Source organism: Chlamydotis macqueenii, chromosome 6 (genome assembly GCF_036417535.1).
Source record: "Chlamydotis macqueenii isolate bChlMac1 chromosome 6, bChlMac1.mat, whole genome shotgun sequence".
NCBI classification, from domain to species: Eukaryota; Metazoa; Chordata; class Aves; order Otidiformes; family Otididae; genus Chlamydotis; species Chlamydotis macqueenii.
In genome coordinates this window covers 37,076,708-37,096,440 of record NC_141561.1, presented here as the reverse complement: position 1 = coordinate 37,096,440, position 19,733 = coordinate 37,076,708, and the positions used below count along the sequence as shown (strand labels likewise).

Sequence of the window (19,733 nt, the reverse complement as noted above, 5' to 3'; positions counted from 1 at the left end):
GCACTGAAAGATGCCCAACTGTGAGGCTGGAGTCTCACTGTGAGCTGCAGTCTCTTTCTGGAAATGGCTTCCTTGGGCCACTCCTGTGAAAGCCACTGAACCATTTTGGCTCACACTGAACTTCTACTGTCAGCATCCTTGGGTGTTTATAGATAACCCTTCTTTTCTCATTCCCTTTCCCCATCCAAGCTGTGGAAACATGTTGTGCTCCGTGGAGAAAGATCAGGAGGCCACCACAGCATACACAGGGCTCACACAACTACCAGACCGGACTCACATGTGAAACAGTAGCGAGAAGGAAAGTAGTGCTCAGAGGAGGAGAGACAGAGGGGGCCAGCTGTGCAAGGTGGGTCACCACAGTGGAGATGCCTGTTCATGGGGTATCTGTACTACTTACATTTCCTCCCCCTGCAGAATGTTTGATGTTATCTCTGGAACCGCACCGGGACTGAATATCGCTAAAATCGATCTTCTTGTTTAAAATCCTAACCTAAAAGGAATGGGAGGTAGCTTACTAAATACCATACACACACTCCATCGGGCTGCAGGACAAGGGAGCCAGGGTGATTTTGCCTCCTGCTGTGACTCCTCTTCTGACACTTCTACTGAAATGTGAGAAAGTCAACCACACCAATCTCTATGCTTAGTATGTTAACACAGCAGTGTAAATGCACTGTGCTGCTCTTCTACTTCACAACATGGTGGTGAAATACAAAGGGAAAGTTTTTATACTGTGAGGTGTAACAGGTGGCTTTTCCCTGAAAAGCTCAAAGAACTCTTTGCTTGCCTGCACTGGACACAGTCCTGGGACAGCCTGTCCAAGGCTCTCTTGAGTGATGGCCAGTGTTTCTGCTCAACTGGCCACAAGGAGAAGATGGAAACCCTCCTTCCCACAGCTCAGTACTCCAACCTTTCATGCAGAAACCCCAGATCCAGCCAGCTTAGGCATGAGCTGAAATCATGAGGTATTTCACCCCTCTTTCTGCCATACAGCTGTAACAGCAGCTACATTCATACAACTGACCTCAGAGTGTCCCGTGAAAGGGGACTAACAAAAACTGATTAAAATGAAGTCAGAACTCTCTACTGCTCTCTCTTTACTGTCATCTACCAAAGGGCAATGAAGAAAACAACAGCATCTGGAAACCTACAGCTGCAATCACTGCTTCTTCATTTCTGGTGCTGGCCATAAAGTTGGTCACAACAACTTTCTGGTGCTAGCAGCGCCATGCTTCTCCCCCATGCTCTTTGTTTCTGGCAGAACAAGTACCCGATGTTCCTGTGATGGCGGCAGCCTCCCATACAGATGCCAGGAGCCCACATTTTTTCTGTGTAACCCTAGCCACAGATGCACTGTAGGCATATGACAGTGCCTGGAGGTGAACTCTGAGAAGGGTAGGCCACACTGTCCCATGCTTGACTCCCATGTCAAAGCAGTTACTCTACCTGGCAGAGCTCAGGTGCCACCAATGATTGTCCTCCCTGGGTATGATGTGCTGCTGGACGGCTGTTACCAGTAAGGCAAGGTCAACTGGGTGCAGGGCACACACCTGAGTGACACCACCTCCAGATTTCTGGCCAAGGCTGCACCTGCCACCATTGCACCAGGAACTTTTGCTGACGCAGAGAGTGCCACCTGTGCAGCATATTCTTTCTCTGGGCTAAATATGAAGTCTTTATTAAAATTTTATGTTGGATTTTATTTATCTCTACATTCTTAATATACAACATGAACTGACATTATTTCCTGTAGAGAAAGCCACAAAAAATTTGGCATTATCTATTTACTTTGCTAAATGGCACATCTAGAGCCTTCATTGGCATATTACTTAGCACAGACCTGTCAGCTGCTGTTGTAGGTAAACCTACAGTGATTAACCAATATTGAGTAAGAGAGAGGGACAGATAACACCAGGGTATCTTACTGTGGTTTCTTACCACTCCAGGAACACAAAGCAGCTGCAACCAGCTGAAGTGGGAGCAAGAAGAATCCTGTGGAGTTTCTGCTTCCTGGCTTCGGGTCTCCAAAGGGCCCCAGGCTCCCTGATAAACCTGAGACAAATCAGTCCCTTTGTGCCTCACCTCTCCAAACTAGGAAAAGACTTTTTGCCCCCTTACAGGGATATCAGATTTTGCAGCTCCTGGCTCCTGCAGTGGGGATAATGTCACATCTAGGTAACGAGTGAGTGTGCTCTTAAGCCCAGTAAATTCCAAGAAGAAATTTTCAGAGGGTAACACTTTGCAGCTATGTGAAGAATTTATTCGCAGCCAGCTGCTTCATGGTTCCCTCTCATTACATATAACGTAACCACTACTTCAGTCACACCATTAGGTTGTTAAGTGTTCTCTTGCTTTAATTAGTAAAGATCTGTGGAAATGGCCTGCTCAGCAATAAGGGTGGTGACAGCGCCAGAAAACTCCACAACTGGTAGGTCACCTTCAGAAGGGCGGCTTTGGTAGGCAAACGGATTTCTATCTTGCTCTCTCCTATCTGCTTAATCTGCCCAAGTAGACCAACATACACTAGAATATGAAAGCAAATGCCTTTGGAGTTTTATGCTTGTGCTTTCTTTCAATATACAGTTTGTTCAAAAATGTACCCCAGTACTATACAAGACAGGTGTCACATCAGTTACAGAGACACACGTCAGATGTGCAGTCAGATCTGGCTCCCAGAGAGCTTCAGGCCAGACACAATGGGCAGAACAGAAAGCCTTCCTAGCACTTTCTGAGCACATCTCTCAGCAATGGATCAGCAGCACCTCTTAGCAATGACCACAGGGATGCATTTGCTCTGAAAATGCTGACTTAGGGGTCGTGATTAAGACCTCACTGCTGCGGACTGGGGGCCTGCAGCTTAAAAATGGAGCCAAAGCAAGGTGATAAGTTGAGAGGGTGCCTTTGATCAAGTGCCTAAAGGTTGATTTGCACCCAGACGTCTGACAGTTTATGAGTTTCATGGCCCATGGACCTGGCTAGCAGATATGTAAAGGACCAATCATCTCAATTATCTTCTCTGTCTCACGGGGTGAAATGTGCCCCTGTGTAGAGGGGCTAGCAGGAGACCTATGTATCATTTATGTCCTATGCTGAGGGCTGAAGTGAGCTGAGTGATGTGGACTTGTTGTGCTGGTCATCTGGCACAAGAAGGAATTGCACTGATCCAGGTTCTCCCTCGTGATCTGTTTCTCCCTTTTCTGGAATATATCAATATCCCTGCGTGTATTTAAATAAAGACTGCCCTCTATAATCAAGTGTTCCACAAACTAATGCAGCCTTGTTTCCTATAGATGAAGGCTTTAAACTGCTTAATCCCTCCATCCCATATTCTTCTGCAAGCCCTGTACCCTCCCGCCAGCAGTATCTCCCAAGCTTTCCCCCAGGTCTGACAGACTGGGCAAACAGAAGCCAGTACCCAACCGGCCAGCCATTTGTTGCCTCTGATTATGGAGAAGGGGCAGAGTTATCACTGCCTTTACCCCAGTGTTATGCTGAGTCTGTGTTTTGCATCCAGTCAACAACTATCACCCAACTGCTCCCTTGCCAGCACTGGTTGAAATGGGCCAACAAGTTACAAAAGAGTGGAGGAAGGCTGAGACTGCCAGCCAGACAGCATGACTGCACAAGCTTTGTTTCCTTTGAGAAATCAGACTGTAAGCGTCAGAGGGAGAGTACCAGAGAGGGACAGGAATTATTTAGGCTAAAGAGAAACTTTGGCTTGCAAACAAAGAATGTAAACTGACTGTGAATTATCTGAAGCTGGAACCTAGAGGGAAATTTGTAACTATCAGAGCAGGGAGGCTCTGGAACTGCCTCCCAATGGAACAGAGCTACGACAAGAAAATGGTAAACTTTTGTGATAGCACTTGATGAAAGGAATTAGACGATGCAGCTGCCTGTGATAGAGACAGCATGAACACCATGACTCACCAGGAAGGTCTCCGTGTTTCTGAATGTGTGTGTATGTCTTGTGTGGGGGTGGAGGTGTGGTAGGGATGTACATACAAGCACTTTAATTGTGCTCCACATTAAATGACAGATCAAGCCTGCTCATGCTCTCATTCAGGAAAGGGAACATTTTAGTCTGTGGCAGAAACAGAACTTTCTATTCACACTCACTAAACATCCCAACAAGACAGCATCCTGACAGCATCCCTCCTAACCCTTGTGCTCACCTGCCAGACTGAAACGGGTACGTTCTGTTCTGATCTGATGCCGGTTTGCCCAGGTATGCTGGACAGGGCCTGGAAGTCAATATTTTGATTGGGACTAAGCTGCAGTTCCTCAGCATTTATCATATCCACGTGAAGTTAAACCACCAGGGAAAAATTAAGCCTTACAGACAATGCTGGGCTCATTCCACAAAACCCACATTGCCCAAGTATAAAACTGGCTTCTATCTGAAGCCCTGGATGCCCGACAGACCTTCCCCCCACTCTGTTCTCTGGTGGCTCCTCAGCAACCTCAGTCTCCTCTGGTGACTCCAGAATTGAAGCCCAGGGCAGACTGTGTGCCGATGTGCACAGTGTAACCTCACTGACTCACCCTACTTCTAGGTAGTCCCCAGCAGGAACCACTGTCCTCCAATACCTTCTGCACTGTTTGAATGCTGTCAAATTACTGTGAGATGCAGGGCATTTATGGGTAGCCTGCTAGGAAACGAAGCTTTGAAGGTGTTTTTCAGAGAGTTCATTTAGATGAGGCATATATTGACCCGCACTCAGCAGGGTAAACTCCAGCTCCCTTCTGACATACACTGGCCTGACTGGCAATCTAAACACGAAGGGGCTGTGGTCTGAGGGCAACATCTGCACTAGATCAGAGGGGATGTTTTGTGTTACACTGGCTAACGTGAGGAGACGTGGCAGGCTGGCAATACCTGTGAATCTCCCAGTTAGAGATATGCCTCCCTATGGCCGTTCACAGCCAGTGAATTTGGATTTCAGAGTCTCCATGTACAACAGTCTCCAGTTTGGGGGCCTGGAGGAAGCCCTCCTCTGTCAGTACTGCACCACTGGGCTCAAAACAAGCAGAAATTTGTAGAAACACTGAGTGGAAGGCAGAGAAATGCAAGAGAATTTAGTTCAGTTGTGCCTGACTGCTAAAGACAGCATCAGTAATTGAAAACTGCTTACAAAAGAGAAAGAATTACGCTCCACTGCTGCCTGGAATCATTCAGTTCAGCGGCTTTCCAAAACAAGAGGGAAAGCCCCCAACTTATCAGCATCTGGGCAGAGAATCCATAAACAGCTTCCCTCCTGTGGCTTACTACCCCGGTACACACCAAAACAAAGATACTCGAAGAAAAAATCATGATGCTGATAAAATTATAGGCTCTGAATATATTTTCCAAGAAGCTGATCATCCCTGCTTTGCAATTACAGCCTCTGAGAAGGTCTACCACAAACACTGTGCCTAAAGCATTTAAAAATACCCCAGCCTGGCTCCGACTCGCCATCTGAATATGCTGCGGGGCTGCGAGCTGGGAGTCTGCCAGACTTCGAACAACTTGGCAAAGAGGGCAAGTTCCCCCTACTTACCACAGCATCGCAGTAATTTGACACTGCTACATCCCAGGTACCAGACAGCATTTCAGTGTTTCGTCTCCTGGTTAACACAGGGATTGAGGGAGACAACAATTGGTCTTGCACAGGAAGCAAGGTTAAGGTTACAGCCTGATCAGAATCAAGAGGCAGTTCTCGGTGCTTCTGAATTTATACGCTGCTCAAGACAGATGACACTACGGTTTTCCTGCTCCTGGCAGAGGCTACGGGTAGAGGAGAAGGAGGGGGAAGGGTATTTATTCGGCCTAGCAAAGTCCTTGAAGAGAAAGACAGTGCCTCAGACTTTCCACATCTACAAGCAGAGCTCGCGATCATGTTCTGCCTTTGCACTCCTGAAATTACTGGACACACAGGACAACGATGGTTGATTTAAAAACTCCTTTCTATCTATTTGTAAATCACTATATTAACCTAATTAATAAGGTGGCCACACTGAACTAGCCTCATCCCTATCAGTAAAGGGAGAAAGGCCTACAAAGAAACACTGAGAGCTTTTGCATAATTTTGCTGGGAAACACAAAGCGAAATGACCGCTTTGCATGCCAAGAAGTTTACCATCAAGAGAGAACACTGACAACTCAAGGAACTGCAAGATCCACATCAGATGAACTGTAACACGCATTCTGTCATCACACTCCTCACTAAATCTTGGGAGCTGATCAAAAGAATGGGAAAAGAAATTGAAGGAGAATTCACACACACCAAATAAAAAAGATCCTAGGAGCTCAATTAATGCATCTAGAACACAGGATCCTTGTTTGACTACTCCCTTACAAATAGATTTTGCTAAACTACAGAGTTTGGTATTTTACGGGCAACAGTCCCTACTCATGGAAAGAGTACCGATAGCTTCAAATATCAAGTGTTAAGCATCAAGTATCCCAGTCTTCAAATCAGGTTCCATATCTTTAAGAAGGCATGAGTTTTGAGTCATGATGTCTGGATTTTCTTCATTCCAGCATAAGGGAGAAAATTAGGCTGTTCAGTTCAAATGTAAAAAAAAAAAAAAATAATCTTGTGTTTCTCTGTTCACGCAAGCTGGTATTCCCAAAGCTCAGCCGATATGTCCCTTAGCATCTCTTTTTATTGTTCAAATCCAAGTTTCCAAGATAAAAATTAAGGTTTTTATCCTTTCCTGCCCTTTCCTATCTAGCAAAACAAACTTTTTCTCACCTTTCCGTGCAAGACAGAACACTATTATATGACTAAACAGCTGTGATCCAGATTATGTATCACCTGAACGTTTTTCCCAAGAGAACAACCTTCCTTATTTTATTGCCAAAATGCAGACTAGTGAGAGCTCAGCTGAAAATGCCTCCCCTGGTGAATTTACTGCTGGGATGACTCAACCTTTCACAGCAATTTATGTCGTGGGAATTTCAATCTACTCTAGGAAAAAATACAGCTTCTCCTCTTGCTATTAACAAGAGACCAGCAACGTATGCCAGGTCGTCACGGCCGTGATTTGTCTCCTCTCACATTAGCCAGCTAAGAGCTGGAACCGGTCGCTTCAGCTGACACTGTAGTTGGTAGAAAGATACTGAACCCTCCAGAAAGTGATACCTTCAATTCTAGCTAGACAGACTGAACACACCCCATCCGGCTGGCAGAAATAGGCTCACAGCTACTGTAGTCAGCAGAAGTTTTGTTACTTGTTAGAGCCTCATCAGCTTGTGGTTCACAGTTTGTCCTCACTGAACGTGGCGCACGTTTTACAGATGCTTGAGGCACAGCAGTGATGTTACCGTCCCAGCCACATAGAAAGTGAACGTCAGATCTGGATGAAAATCCCAATTCCCTGCTCATTTCTACCAACTAAAAACTTTTCCTCAAAGAAACTTTCCGAAACTTTCTAGAGCCTGGCAACGATTGCTTCATTTTTCTAAAATATGAGTCAGGAAGAAGGATCTTGCTTTTTATCCAGAATAATTCAAGGCTTAACTGTACAGACTGTACTTGGGCAAGCCTTCCATTAAAGGAGTGCAGTGTGAGCACAAGAGCTGCAAGATGTTATTTCTGTATGATCTGCAATGATCAGCCAAAATTCTAAATTTCAAAAACTTAAAAATTATGGTTTTGAGCTGTGCCTGAAACTCCTAATTGCTCTTTGCATTTGTAGATCTGCAGTTAACAAGGGATGTATTAGTTTTTAATTTTCTGTTCAGAACAAATCCCTTCAAATGTTTTGCAAATCCACAAACCTGTGAATGTATAAAGGAAACAAAAACAGGCTGACAGAGATGAATTTATCTTACAGTTATGAACTGATGACTTGGTAAATGCACAAACTGATTCCAGTGAATGCAGCTAACTGCGTGGAAACAATTGCCTTCCAGTCTCTCGTGACTTTAACAACAGCCATGTTACAATGCCAATCCGCATTTCTCTATACAGCTGCCTCCACTGGCTCTGGTTGGGGAAAGCTCCAAAGCTCCAGCCTTCATTTACATTCATCACTGTCCTGAGCAGAGACCTTCTCTTAACTTGGGCTAAAGTGTTTTTAGCTCCATTACACCACAGATCGCAATGGATCAGAGAAAAAGTGAATGATGTGCCAGAAAGAGATGGGAGACAACAGCTCAGATTGCCCTTTCTGTTAGGTCTCTATTCTCCACTGCCTTTGAGGACAGTCTTCATCCGCCAGTGCACCAATAGCATATCACTTAGACCTTCAGATTAATTTCTGGGCTGTCACCTGTGTTCCTAACATGGTGCAAAGACACGTGAAACAGGATGAAGAGGAGTTACAAGACATCATCTCAAGGGAAACTTGCTGAATACCCTTTTGACCTGCAGTTCTCCCAGGAGGTGCTCATCTCTTGGTGGGCCACCAGACCTGTCTGTCTCTGCACTGAATTTCCAACCTGGCAGGCTGTAACTGAGGCAGGGGGCACTTCAGGAGTCTTCTCTTCTCTGCGGACTGGGTCGTAAACTGTGATGATGGGTGGGGTGGGGGGGCAGCATGGGGGTACGTCTCCTGCCATCCAAACTTATTTTGCAGCTAACAAAAAATTGTGCAAAGATGATGACAGATACCCATCCAAGCCTCCTCCTCTGCCCAACTCTGAGATGTCTTATCCTTCTCTGGGCTGGGCTATTCTGTCATCTAATGCAGATGTCTGTTCTCCATGCCAGCATTTTTGTGGTTTCTGGACAGGTTCCTGACAGAACAGTGGTGCCATCGATTTATTCAGACTTTCTGCCCCATGACTAATTGCACTTTGTTTTCTACAGTTTAGGGAAGATGGTGAAGTTCTTTGTCGATCTTTCTAAAAACCTTCAAAGAACACTTCATTCTTCAGCATGGCCTAGATATTTCATTTTTCTGTGTCATCTTGCTTCTGTTACTACAGTTAGTGATAATTTATAGAATCACAGAATGGTTTGGGTGGGAAGGGACCTGTAAAGCCCATCCAGTCCAACCCCCCTGCAAGGAGCAGGGACATCTCCAACCAGATCAGGTTGCTCAGAGCCCTGGCCAACCTGGCCTGGAATGTTTCCAGGGATGGGGCATCCACCACCTCTCTGGGCAACATGGGCCACTGTTCCACCATCCTCAGTGTAAAAAAATTCTTTATGTCTAGTCTAAATAGTCTGAATCTACCTCCCTCTATTTTAAAACCATTATCCCTCGTCCTACCACAACAGGCCCTACTGAAGAGTTTCTCCCTGTCTTTCCTGTAGGCCCCCTTGAGGTACTGGAAGACCGCTATCAGGTCTCCCCGGAGCCTCCTCTTCTCCAGGCTGAGCAGCCCCAGCTCTCTCAGCCTGTCCTCACAGGAGAGGTGCTCCAGCCCTCTGATCATCTTTGTGGCCTCCTCTGGACTCTCTCCAAGAGGTCCATGTCCTTCTTGTGTTGGGGGCTCCAGAGCTGGACACAGTACTCCATGCATGGCGTTCTAGTCTGTACAGCTCCACTCACTTTCACTTTCTTGCGCACAGCTGAGTTTTGATGTATACATTTTACGATTAAATTAAGATAAATCTAGGTTGGCCTTATCCTTGGTTGCTGGCCTATGAGTCTTTATAAATACTCTGCTTGACTGGTAATTAAAAGATTCAATTGGTGCACTTTTGTACTCTGATATGGTACAAACCACATCCATAGCCAGAATTTCAAGAAAAAAAAAGTCCAAACAGGAAAGAAAAATCCCATTCTTGGCATGTGAAACAGATTTCCAACCCCTTCCCCCAGTTCCCTCATGCTTCCCTTGGGCTGTCTGAGAAATAACAGATGCAAATGGGTTACTTTTGAAAGCACAGCATTTCCTCCACAGCTGATGTGGTGTGAAAATCCATCTGAAGCCCAGCAGACATACCCACGAGCAAGTCGCCTCTGAGCTTTGCCAAGAATGATACATTTCACCATACTCTACTGTAAAGAGAAAACCAGACAACCACCTACTGGCTGCATCACAGAGCAGAGAAGCCCTCACTTCTCCAGACGGCAGAATAGCAATTAAACACATCTCCAGCCATTCCAGTAGGAACTTAACGCATTGCAAAGTTCACTTGCCTCTTCCCATAGAAGCATGCTCTCCCCATGCACCGCCTCCCCTCCAGATCAGGTAGAGTGATTTCTCCCCTTTTCTTTGTTTCTGTGGCTACCAAGTCAGAGCTGAACTAAAATCAGTCTGCTGTCTGATGAGCTTTTGATGAAATTCAAGGCTGAAGCACTGCATTTCTTGATTTATTTCGCATTCAGACATCCCCTGCTTCCTCATTTCTACACCTCAGCCTCTGGCAGCTCCAGAGCGTGGCTGCTTTTGCTAGGACAGCCGTAAGCTAAGAAAAGACCTTGTGCTAGGTTCAGATATGCCTCTGGAAAAGGGATAGTCTGTCTCCAAATGACATTTTTGGGCTGCATATCTCTATTTCTTTAGTGATTTGCATGTCATGTTTATGTACTTAACTTGCCTACATATACGCTGGCTTTTTGTCGCTTGTTTTTCCTGTGGTTATGGCTATCAGCACTTCCAATTCAGGTTATAAAACTCGAGCAGCTTTCTGTTTGTTTCATGTACCATCACTAAAAGCAGATAGCAGATAACAGCTCATTTCAGCCAGTGCAGTATTTGCCACCAGACATTAAAGAAGTGAGCAGACACAAGGAAACGAAATTAGCTTTCATATGTTCCTCCTCTCACAGACCCTATAAAACTCAACTGTAGAAACTGGAAAAGAATTAATCCTAAACCCTATTGTCTAGACTGAACAACTATGGCATAAAGCAGACATAAAGGAAAATCTCAGTATCTCTTTGCCCAACCCACAGCTCAGTGGCCACATACTGCTGGGAATTAAAAAATGCTCTCCCTTCAATGACATTATGTCCACCAGCAGATTTCCCCTGTGATTTCCAAAAGAGTGAAGTGCCAACTGCTGTGCCATTCTTCACTACCCAGCAAAGACTCTGTGCATCTCTGTAGAACTGCTAAGGAAATGTGGCTGTCTCGCCATGGTGCTTACAAAGAAATACGATTTGCTGTGGCCTCCTGGTCTTGTGGTTTTACATTCTGCAGAGAGTAACAGGGAGGAGGAGGACAGCCTAACATGGTGCTGGTTTTGAGCCCCATGTCCAGCAGCTGGGCTTGTTATGAGGAACGCTGATCCAGATGCACAGTCTGAACTTCAGTTCCAGGCCCCTGCGCGCCCTGACCATCTGCTACACAACATGTCAAACGGCAGTTCAACTCCCATGCAAAATAATTACACAGACACTTGTCAAAATAAAGGCAGAACCACCTTTGCTGAGGCATTATCTTCTTGACTTTATCTGAATAACTGGCTACTGTTCTCACTCTGTATTCTAAAACTCATATCTATATAAATCTGACCCGGAAACACTGTGCAACCCAGCTTTCTGGAATGTCTTGTTTTTAGGACAGCTGAATAGGGGAGCATGTTCACCCTGATGTCCTGTCCCTGGAGGTAGTTGAGAAGCAAACCTTTCATAAAGCACATGCTGGCACTGCTGTAACTCAACGATCTCAAGGAAGTACAAGGGAGCTGAGGGCACCGAGTGTTTTCATCGTGGGGCTGTGTCTGGAATCAGTATGAAATGCACAGGTACTTTTTACAAAAAGTAAATCAACATAATTGTTTACATTCACAAGACAGAGTTGTCCATGTTTTTAGCATAAATGTTGGTAACCTATATTCTTTTTCCTCATTCAGCCTCTCTGTTTCTAAATAAAACAGGATTTCTTCCAGGTTATAAATGGTTTTATAACCCTTTAAACATTATTTTCCAAATAGACAAACAAATTGCTTGGACATAATTTTGGCTTTTAATGCCATCTGTGTTAACATTTCTGTTTTGCCCCAAAATGAGCAAAGTCTATTCCAGCTCTGGCCATAGCTCTCCTATCAAGTAGAGACTCCTCAGAGGAAGGTATAAACACCATACCCCAGGAAGATTTACTGTACTCCCTATCTGATCTTTCCTCAGTCTCCAAAAGCTTCTGCGAAGCTTAAAAGCCAACCTGTTTACTGTCCTTTCCAAAGTTTGTTAAGTTCTGTCTGTAGTAACGGGGGATTTTGCTACCCTACACATATGTTCAGCTTTTAGGTGAAAGCAATCCTCATGACAATGTCCTTCACTGCATAATGCAAGGTATGAAATGATCTCTTTTTTTTCTGCTTTTAATTGCATCAACATGTCCCTGACTTTTTGTATTATATCTGCCTTATTACACATTGACATTTTCTCATTTGATATACATTCTCCAGTTTACACAATTTAAGCTCTGTTCCTGCTTATTCAAATTCTGCAGCAAAAAAACCCACCAAAACCCACAGTTAAGTTTAATATCTGTCCCCTCCTGTCATCTTCAACTTGGGATGGAATTACCAGGTTGGAGGCTGCAACCCTCATTAACACCATCCAACACAATGCGCACGTCACGTAAAATGACACAGGAAAAGGTCATGGTGCTGTGCAATCCTGCTAAGACCTATCTAGGTTGAATTTGAACTTGCTTGAACTAAAACAAACCTCTTTCATTTACTGGTACTGATGAAGTAAGCAGCAGCAACTACTGAGAGTCAAGCTGAAACACATCCATAGCATGTAGTGCAAACTCTTGTTTGAAATTTTTCAACTGATCTCAGTGAGGCACTCTTAGTTTTCTGGTGACAAAATACTTTTCTGAACAGTGTCCTGGCCCCTTCTATTTAACATCACTTAAACAACCAATGCATATGGACAACAGAAGCAGCATTTGCAAGGCAACTCAAAATGGCTCCCATTCCATACGTATCCCAAGGGTGCACACGTAAGACTAAATCCCATATGGATGAACACAAAGAGTGGAATCCTTACCTGCCCTCCTTTAGGCTGGTATTTGATGTTATCTGTTGATCCAATTTTGGACCTGACATTCTTGAGGTCAGGTAGAGGCTGATTAATAACTCGTAGCTGCTTCGGAGTAGCAGGAGATTTAGGAGGAGTGCGAATTATGGCAACTTTTTTCTCCGTAGGTACCAGTATGGCAGACTTGGGGGTCCCAGGAGTGTGTGGGGTTCTGGAGTAGCTGGGTGTCCCTGGAGTGCCTGGGGTACGGGAGGCGTAGCTTGGTGGTGTCCCTGGAGTGATGGCAGTGGAGCCAGGAGTAGTTGGGGTAGAAGTTCCACTTTTTCCTGTTCTGCTACGAATTGGCTCTGATCCTACAAGCAAAAAAAACCCCCAGCATTAGACCCACTGAAATATAGCTCTTCTTCCCTCTCCACCTCCCAAGACCGCACCTTTGTATGCCAAGCAAAACACAGCTCTAAAATGGCTGTGCTAGAGCTGGAACAGCTGGATGTCTATCTCTACGTCTCACTTTGCTGATCAGCCTGCCAGGAGTTACCTCGTCACCGGTGGCTGTGTTGGTAAGCTGCCGCCAAGGTTGAGCTCTCTGTTCTGTAACACAGGTTTGCTTCCCACAACACCTATGCTTCCTACAAAGCTCACCAAACAAGGCGCAATATCACATCGATTTCCATCTTGGGAAAAGGACTAGAAGCACCCTTGGAATCTAATCTTTGGGACAACCTGACTAGCCAGTAAGCATGTCACCAATTTTAACAGATTTGGGCGTTAAACTAGAGAGTGGGGAATATTTTTTATTGTAATTCTGAAACGAAAGGCTCTGAGTGCTTGGCTGCTGCTGGTCACATACCACTGCTGTTAATCCGGTGTCCGCAGCTGAACCCTGGCTGAGCATTCAGCTGCTGAGTAAGTCATAGCTCTGTTGTGTGGATGGGCAGATGTCCCTCACGTTCAATTGCTATTTTTCATTAGTGCAGTGAAAGTAAGCAATTACAGAAGGCAACCTGGATTAAAAGTCACATTCTAGTTACGTCTGCACGCAAGTTAAAAACAAATAAATACGCTAACATTTTGTAGTGGCTCCATTCAGTGTTTATGGCATTGCCAGTCCTTTTCACTGAGCACAAGGATCAGTTTAGTAGGGGCACTGTGCTTTCTGCAGCCAGCTCTGCTGGCAGCTCTCAAACACCAACGAACAGAAGCCGAGATATCTCCATATGCTGCTTAAAGCAAAGCTTTGCTGGGAATACTCAGGGAGAGAAAGATCCAACTAAGTCCCAAAGCCTGTGAATGCACCCTGAATGGGTGCCTATGTTTTCACCTTTAAAACGTTCAGGAATTATAAATCCAATGGGCCTCTCTAGAGCATCCTGTGGGACTAATAAAAATCTTATTTAAACTATTTGTTAATAATTTTGTTGATTTAGCAGTGGTAGACCAAACCCAAGGCACTGCTGCCCTTGGGGTTCAGGAGAAACTCTTTGCTCTACACGACTCATTAGCTAGACTGAACAAACTCCCTCTCACCTCCAGTTTCCCTGAACGGTTTATTTCTTTCCAAACCAATCCTAAACTAGAACCTTCTTACTACACCGACTGAGACAGAAAGTCTCTTTCTTTCTTCCAGCTCCATGCAGCTTTGGTATATTTATTTTTCATTCCTCAGCCCTTCACCACATTGGCAAATGCTCGACAGCATCTCACTCCTAGTCAGCAGAATGGGCTGCTGTGCCAGCTGGGGTTCACTCTGCTTACAAAGGGTCTCTGTTTTACTCTTGGAGCATCTTCTAAAAATTTGAAAGGACTTTTTTTTTTGGTAGAATTTAATCATCTACTTCCCTCAAGATGTCTTAAAAGGGGCTGAGATTGGTTTCTAAAGAGCGAAACCAGAGGAATTCCTATTGGAAAGCAGGGAGCCACATCTAGGTTCTGAGGCCTGGCCTGAATGCAGATCTATCTAAAAGTTATGGGGGTATTTGTTAAAATTCTCTTTGTCTGTAATTTCTTTCAGCTTGTGATTTGATAACATGGGTCCTCATAAAAGGACCTTGCTGGTTTACGATCCTAACTTTCTCCAGTGAGTCACTCCACTAGCTAACATCTCAATTCTCAGCAGAGTTTTTACCCTAGGATTAGAGCACAGGGAGATCATTACTGTGAAACAGCAAGTTAATTACTATAATATTAGGTTCACTTTTCCAAGATCCATCAGAATATTTCATATTGCTTACTCCAGATTCGTCTCATTTTTTCTTGCTGCTGTTTGCAAATGCTGTGTGTTACCCATCTCACCCAGCTCTGAGCTCCCTGCAAAGGCATTTTCTAATCTTAGCGACTAGCCTGAACAGCAGTCCTAGCTCTGGGCATTGCAGACTATGGGAAGGGTGCATCCCGTCCCAGGTTTCAAGCCCTTGCTGCTCAGCACTTGATACCTGAACCAAAACAGCCTGTGGGGCTCTGATTTCCAACAGCATACCCCAGACCTACCCCTCTGTGTAAAACATAGGGACACATGATGCTATGGCATTGTGCCAAATCTAACAAGAACAGGAGATGTTCACAGCAGTAGAAGAGGGTTAATATGCAAAAAACATACGGGTGGTCCGTCGTACTGAAGAGGAAAGGGAAGCTGTGAGGGAGAGAGAGTTCTCCTCCCTGCTTCTTTCTCCTGATGCACCTCTTCGAGGAGGAAGGATAGAGGAAGGTCTTGGTAGAGAGGAACGCTTTTCAGGACTCTTGCTTACTCCATCCTAATAGTAGGAAAGTAAAAAAGGAAGGTTTAGTTTTCAAAACTCACTCTCTGGGCCATGATTTCTCTCAACCTGTACACAGAGGGGGAAACCTCATCCTATGGGCCCAGTTTACTGCTCACACAGGAAGCTGTGGGGATCCAGTCACCTCCCATACTCTGCTTAGCTCCCTGGTGCTTCTTTACTGCATCAAAGCACCCAAAAGTCATCATCTGACCTACTTAAGACAGATACAGATACTCTTGGATCTAAATACAGATGGATTTCACATTTGGTTCTTAATAAAGAACAAGGGGTTTTTAGCGCGAGTTGAAAGTAAAAAATTCTCTGGAGTCGGGTATGAAATTCTTATGTAAATTTACCTGCAAAGCACCTGCAGTACTGGTGCTCAGAATACACCCCACTCTGTATTGTTAGGTGATGTGTGATTTTTGGATTTTCAAACACTAACTTGCAATTTTTTTACAGAGAAAAATTTTTAGCTACAGCTTATTTTTTGAATGTAGGACTATTAATCCTGGCGTATTCTCTTATTTTCTTATTATCCTTCCATACTTATCTTTTGACTTTTTGAAATCAGCAGATGCCTTCTTTTTACCAGAGTTAGAGCAATGAACATGTGTTAGAATATTTTTGAACTTATGGGATGGGCAGCCAAAGACAGTCTTGCATAAGCAGATAGTCCTAAAGACAAATATGACGATGGTCCCAACCAGTAAAAGACACACCAAGCACAGCGTTACGCAGAAAATGGGAGTTAATAGTGAAAACAGTTTTAAAATGGGGATAGCCATGAACCCAGCATCAAGCAGATTTGAAACACAAGTGAAATGTAAACATGGGGAAGCTAGGATGGACTGCCAAAGATCTCTTTAAATTTGAACTGCAACTCCTGCAACATGGTCCCATGCACAGACAAAATCAGGTTCCTAGAGCATCTGGCTTCTGCCCTTACTGCTGCTGCTTAGAACTGTACACTCCTACACTGGGGACTGAATTTGTTTTCAGAGAAAATATTAACTGGTTGAAAATGACATTTTTTAAATCTGAAAGGCCAATTACCGCTGCTGTCCTTTGCCACTTACCCACGTGCAAATAAGTGCAACTTCTTAGCAGTCAGTGAAGCAGCACCCATATCATCAATAGAGAGAAGATATGTCCTTCTAGTTACAACTTACTTCATTTATGTTCCCACTGGAGAACCTCCTTTGGTTCTATCCATTTTGTAGCACAAATCTTGTAGCCTGGCAACTAGTTTTCTTGCCAGTGGATGTAAGTACTCCCAAGTAAGCTTCACAGAGAATTACTCAAATTCAGTGGGGAGAGAATGCGATCCATGGAATTCACCTACACATCTCCAAGCTAACTCTCTCTACCCTCTCTGCTACCTTACCTTAGCATCTGTTTTTGAGCAGGGCAAGCAGTCTCTTGGGCCTGCTGAGGAGGGCCGTACATAACTGTCAGTATTGAGAAAAGTGGCCCTTTTAGTAGTTAACGAGCAAGCTGAGCTGGGTCTTGGAGGAAGCAATGACTTTGCTCTAGACTTTGAGGCAGGAATCTTTGACAAAGAGGCAGTCTAGTCATGAGAAAACAAACAAAAGAAAAACATGAAGCTGGATAAAAGGAAAACACATGCAACATGGACCAAAAAAAAAAATGCCAAGCAATGAATTAATACTTTTCCTGTGTCTGGTAATGGTATCTACGCAGCTATGACAGGCATGAAAGTTTTAGTTCTGTGGTGTTTGACTGAAACCATCTGGGTCTGGATGGAGTTACTGATTCTAGGAAGTGCCTTTTTCTGCAGATGCTGTTTTTGTCTTGCGTTAACAGGACAAAACTGGTGCCAGGTACAGCATTTAACTGGCACAGCTGCTAGTTGGCTACATTAGAAGCAAGTGCAAAAACTACAGGAGCATCAAAAGATCCTAGTCCTTTAAAATTTAAGTTGTACATTTGAAACATATTCCTCCAGTCACGAATAAAACAGTGGAAATTGTAAAAGTGAAGTCACACCAGTATTCCCAGAATGGCAGAATGACATGACAGCATTGCTTTTCATGCCACTGTGTACACACAAAATCCCGAATGCACCCCAAGCACTGTATCCTGTGCATTTAGTGTCACTCTGTACAGTGACAATGTGGAGTCCTGGGATGAGGAAACCTGTGTATGGGTGAAAGGCTGACATGATATGTCACTGTTATCAGATACTTGTTTGATTCTGGATGATGACAGCCCATTGAAAGAACAATTAAACATCAATAGGACAGATTTAAAATTCTTTGTTGATACTTGGGAGCACCTAACTGCTTTGCAAAAAGGAATTTCCTCGAAAGAGAATCGGGCTACTTGCTTAAGCAACTATTTTTTTTTTATTCCCATGCTGATACTACAAAGAACAACTGCAAGACTTATCTTAGCAATGTACTCCTGATTCTCTCTGCATTCATACAAGCATGAAGTTACACACAGGATCAATCCCAATGGGCCTGTAATTATGTGATTTGGTACTTTAGCCCTGAAAAATTTGGCATTTGATCTAAGTCAGTCACCTAGACTTTCCTGATGTGCAGAAAAGGTGCCTGAGTTACTCCTTGTCTTCGTCAGAAAATGAGAACAGAATGGGTTGTCAGCTCTCTACTGACAGGCATCTCGCTTAGGCTACACGGCCAGCCTACAGAAACCTGAGGCTGGTGTGCTGAATGTCATTCATGACATCATCAACATGATTAAGAGCCGCAGAACTGCAAAACAAACAATTCCAGTCCTACAACACAGCTGAGAGAACTTCTATTGGGTATCATCATCCATATCAAGTAGCTCTACTGAGCAAGACAAGAAATTAGTTCAAAGGATGGAAGTACTTTACTAGCAATAATATATTCCTAGAACGAGTTTTGCAACATATTTATGCCTCTTTCTTTTAATACTTATTTCACTGTTTGCGAATACAAAGAATAAAATTAGTGAATAATTATTTTAAACAGAAACTGAACAATATGTGTTTCTGTCACATCAAAGGCTTTTCCAGACTTTGACTGATTTGTCATAGTTCAATTTATGGGTCCCAACCCCTTGTGAAACTTTGGGCCATATTTACAAACCCACTAAGGTGTTTATCGATGCTGAAGTTCTGTGAAAGCAGGGTATCTATGCTGGGTGGCTCCATGAAGCATACATTCTGCAAACTCCTTTCACTCATTTTTCTGAACTTGAGATACAACTACACATGCACAGTTTGAGGCACAAATGTTCATTCAGTGGTTTTGGCCTTTTTCATCTTGTGGGTCATGCAAGATATTTCCCCTAACAAGACTGGAAAACTCTTACAGATTAAGATTCTATGCACAATGTAGAGACCTCGTCCTTTTCACTTGTACTGCATGTAGTACCCTTCGTGAATACGTGCACCTAACAGGGATGCTAAAGATGGACGAGACTGAGATCTTTCAGTAGAACAGCTGGGAAAAAGGCATAACCTTGAGCTAATGCACTGCTCGGAGATCACCACAGTCTAGATCCCCTTGGTGTTATTTAGGGAGCAAGGCACTTTTTAGCATCAGTAATTGCAGCAGAGTCTGGCCCAAACAGATTTCAGTGACATGCTCAAGGCTGGGAGAGCAAGCAAAGAAACCAAATGCCTCAATTCCTGCCAGTGCTTTACCCAGAAAACCATTCTTATTCCTGTTAGCAATATGTTACCTTTGACCTCTGTTATAATTCACATTGCTGGAAGCACCAGCCGCCCACAGGACAAAGATCTATGTCCCCTGCCTAAGACTTGGGGATTGCTGAAGCTGGCATGCAGAAACCTCATTTTATTTCAGAGGTGTTCCTAACACATGGCCGATGTTCTCTTCATCTCGCTACCGCAGGTACACAGCTCCTTCCAGCAGATGGAACTGCTTAGCTTTTCCTGAACTTGTTCTGCAAAGCAGTGCGTAAACTGTTGTGTGAAGATGAATAACAAAACCAACTGGGTTGGATGATCTAACATTACCAGTGGAGAGGAAAAGGCTGCACTTGAAGGACATAAAAGCTGAAAATCATGAGGAAACACAAAAACAAAAAGGGAGAGGTCTTTATAAAAGCAGAGGTGAA

At 44.1% G+C, this 19,733-nt stretch overlaps 1 protein-coding gene across 17 annotated transcripts in view; it reads right to left on the bottom strand.

The window, feature by feature from the left end:
* MAP2 (microtubule associated protein 2) overlaps positions 1 to 19,733 on the bottom strand; it is a 220,173-nt gene that overhangs the window by 3,391 nt on the left and 197,049 nt on the right. For 9 of the 17 annotated variants that reach the window (XM_086750745.1, XM_086750749.1, XM_086750753.1 and 6 more), the window contains 3 exons: positions 15,476 to 15,629; positions 12,889 to 13,232; positions 398 to 490 (listed from right to left, as the gene is read on the bottom strand). In XM_086750745.1, coding sequence (XP_086606871.1) covers positions 398 to 490; positions 12,889 to 13,232; positions 15,476 to 15,629 — 591 coding nt within the window. The remainder of the gene's footprint in view (positions 1 to 397; positions 491 to 12,888; positions 13,233 to 15,475; positions 15,630 to 19,733) is intronic. The other 8 variants (XM_086750751.1, XM_086750752.1, XM_086750760.1 and 5 more) reach the window with 1 other exon arrangement.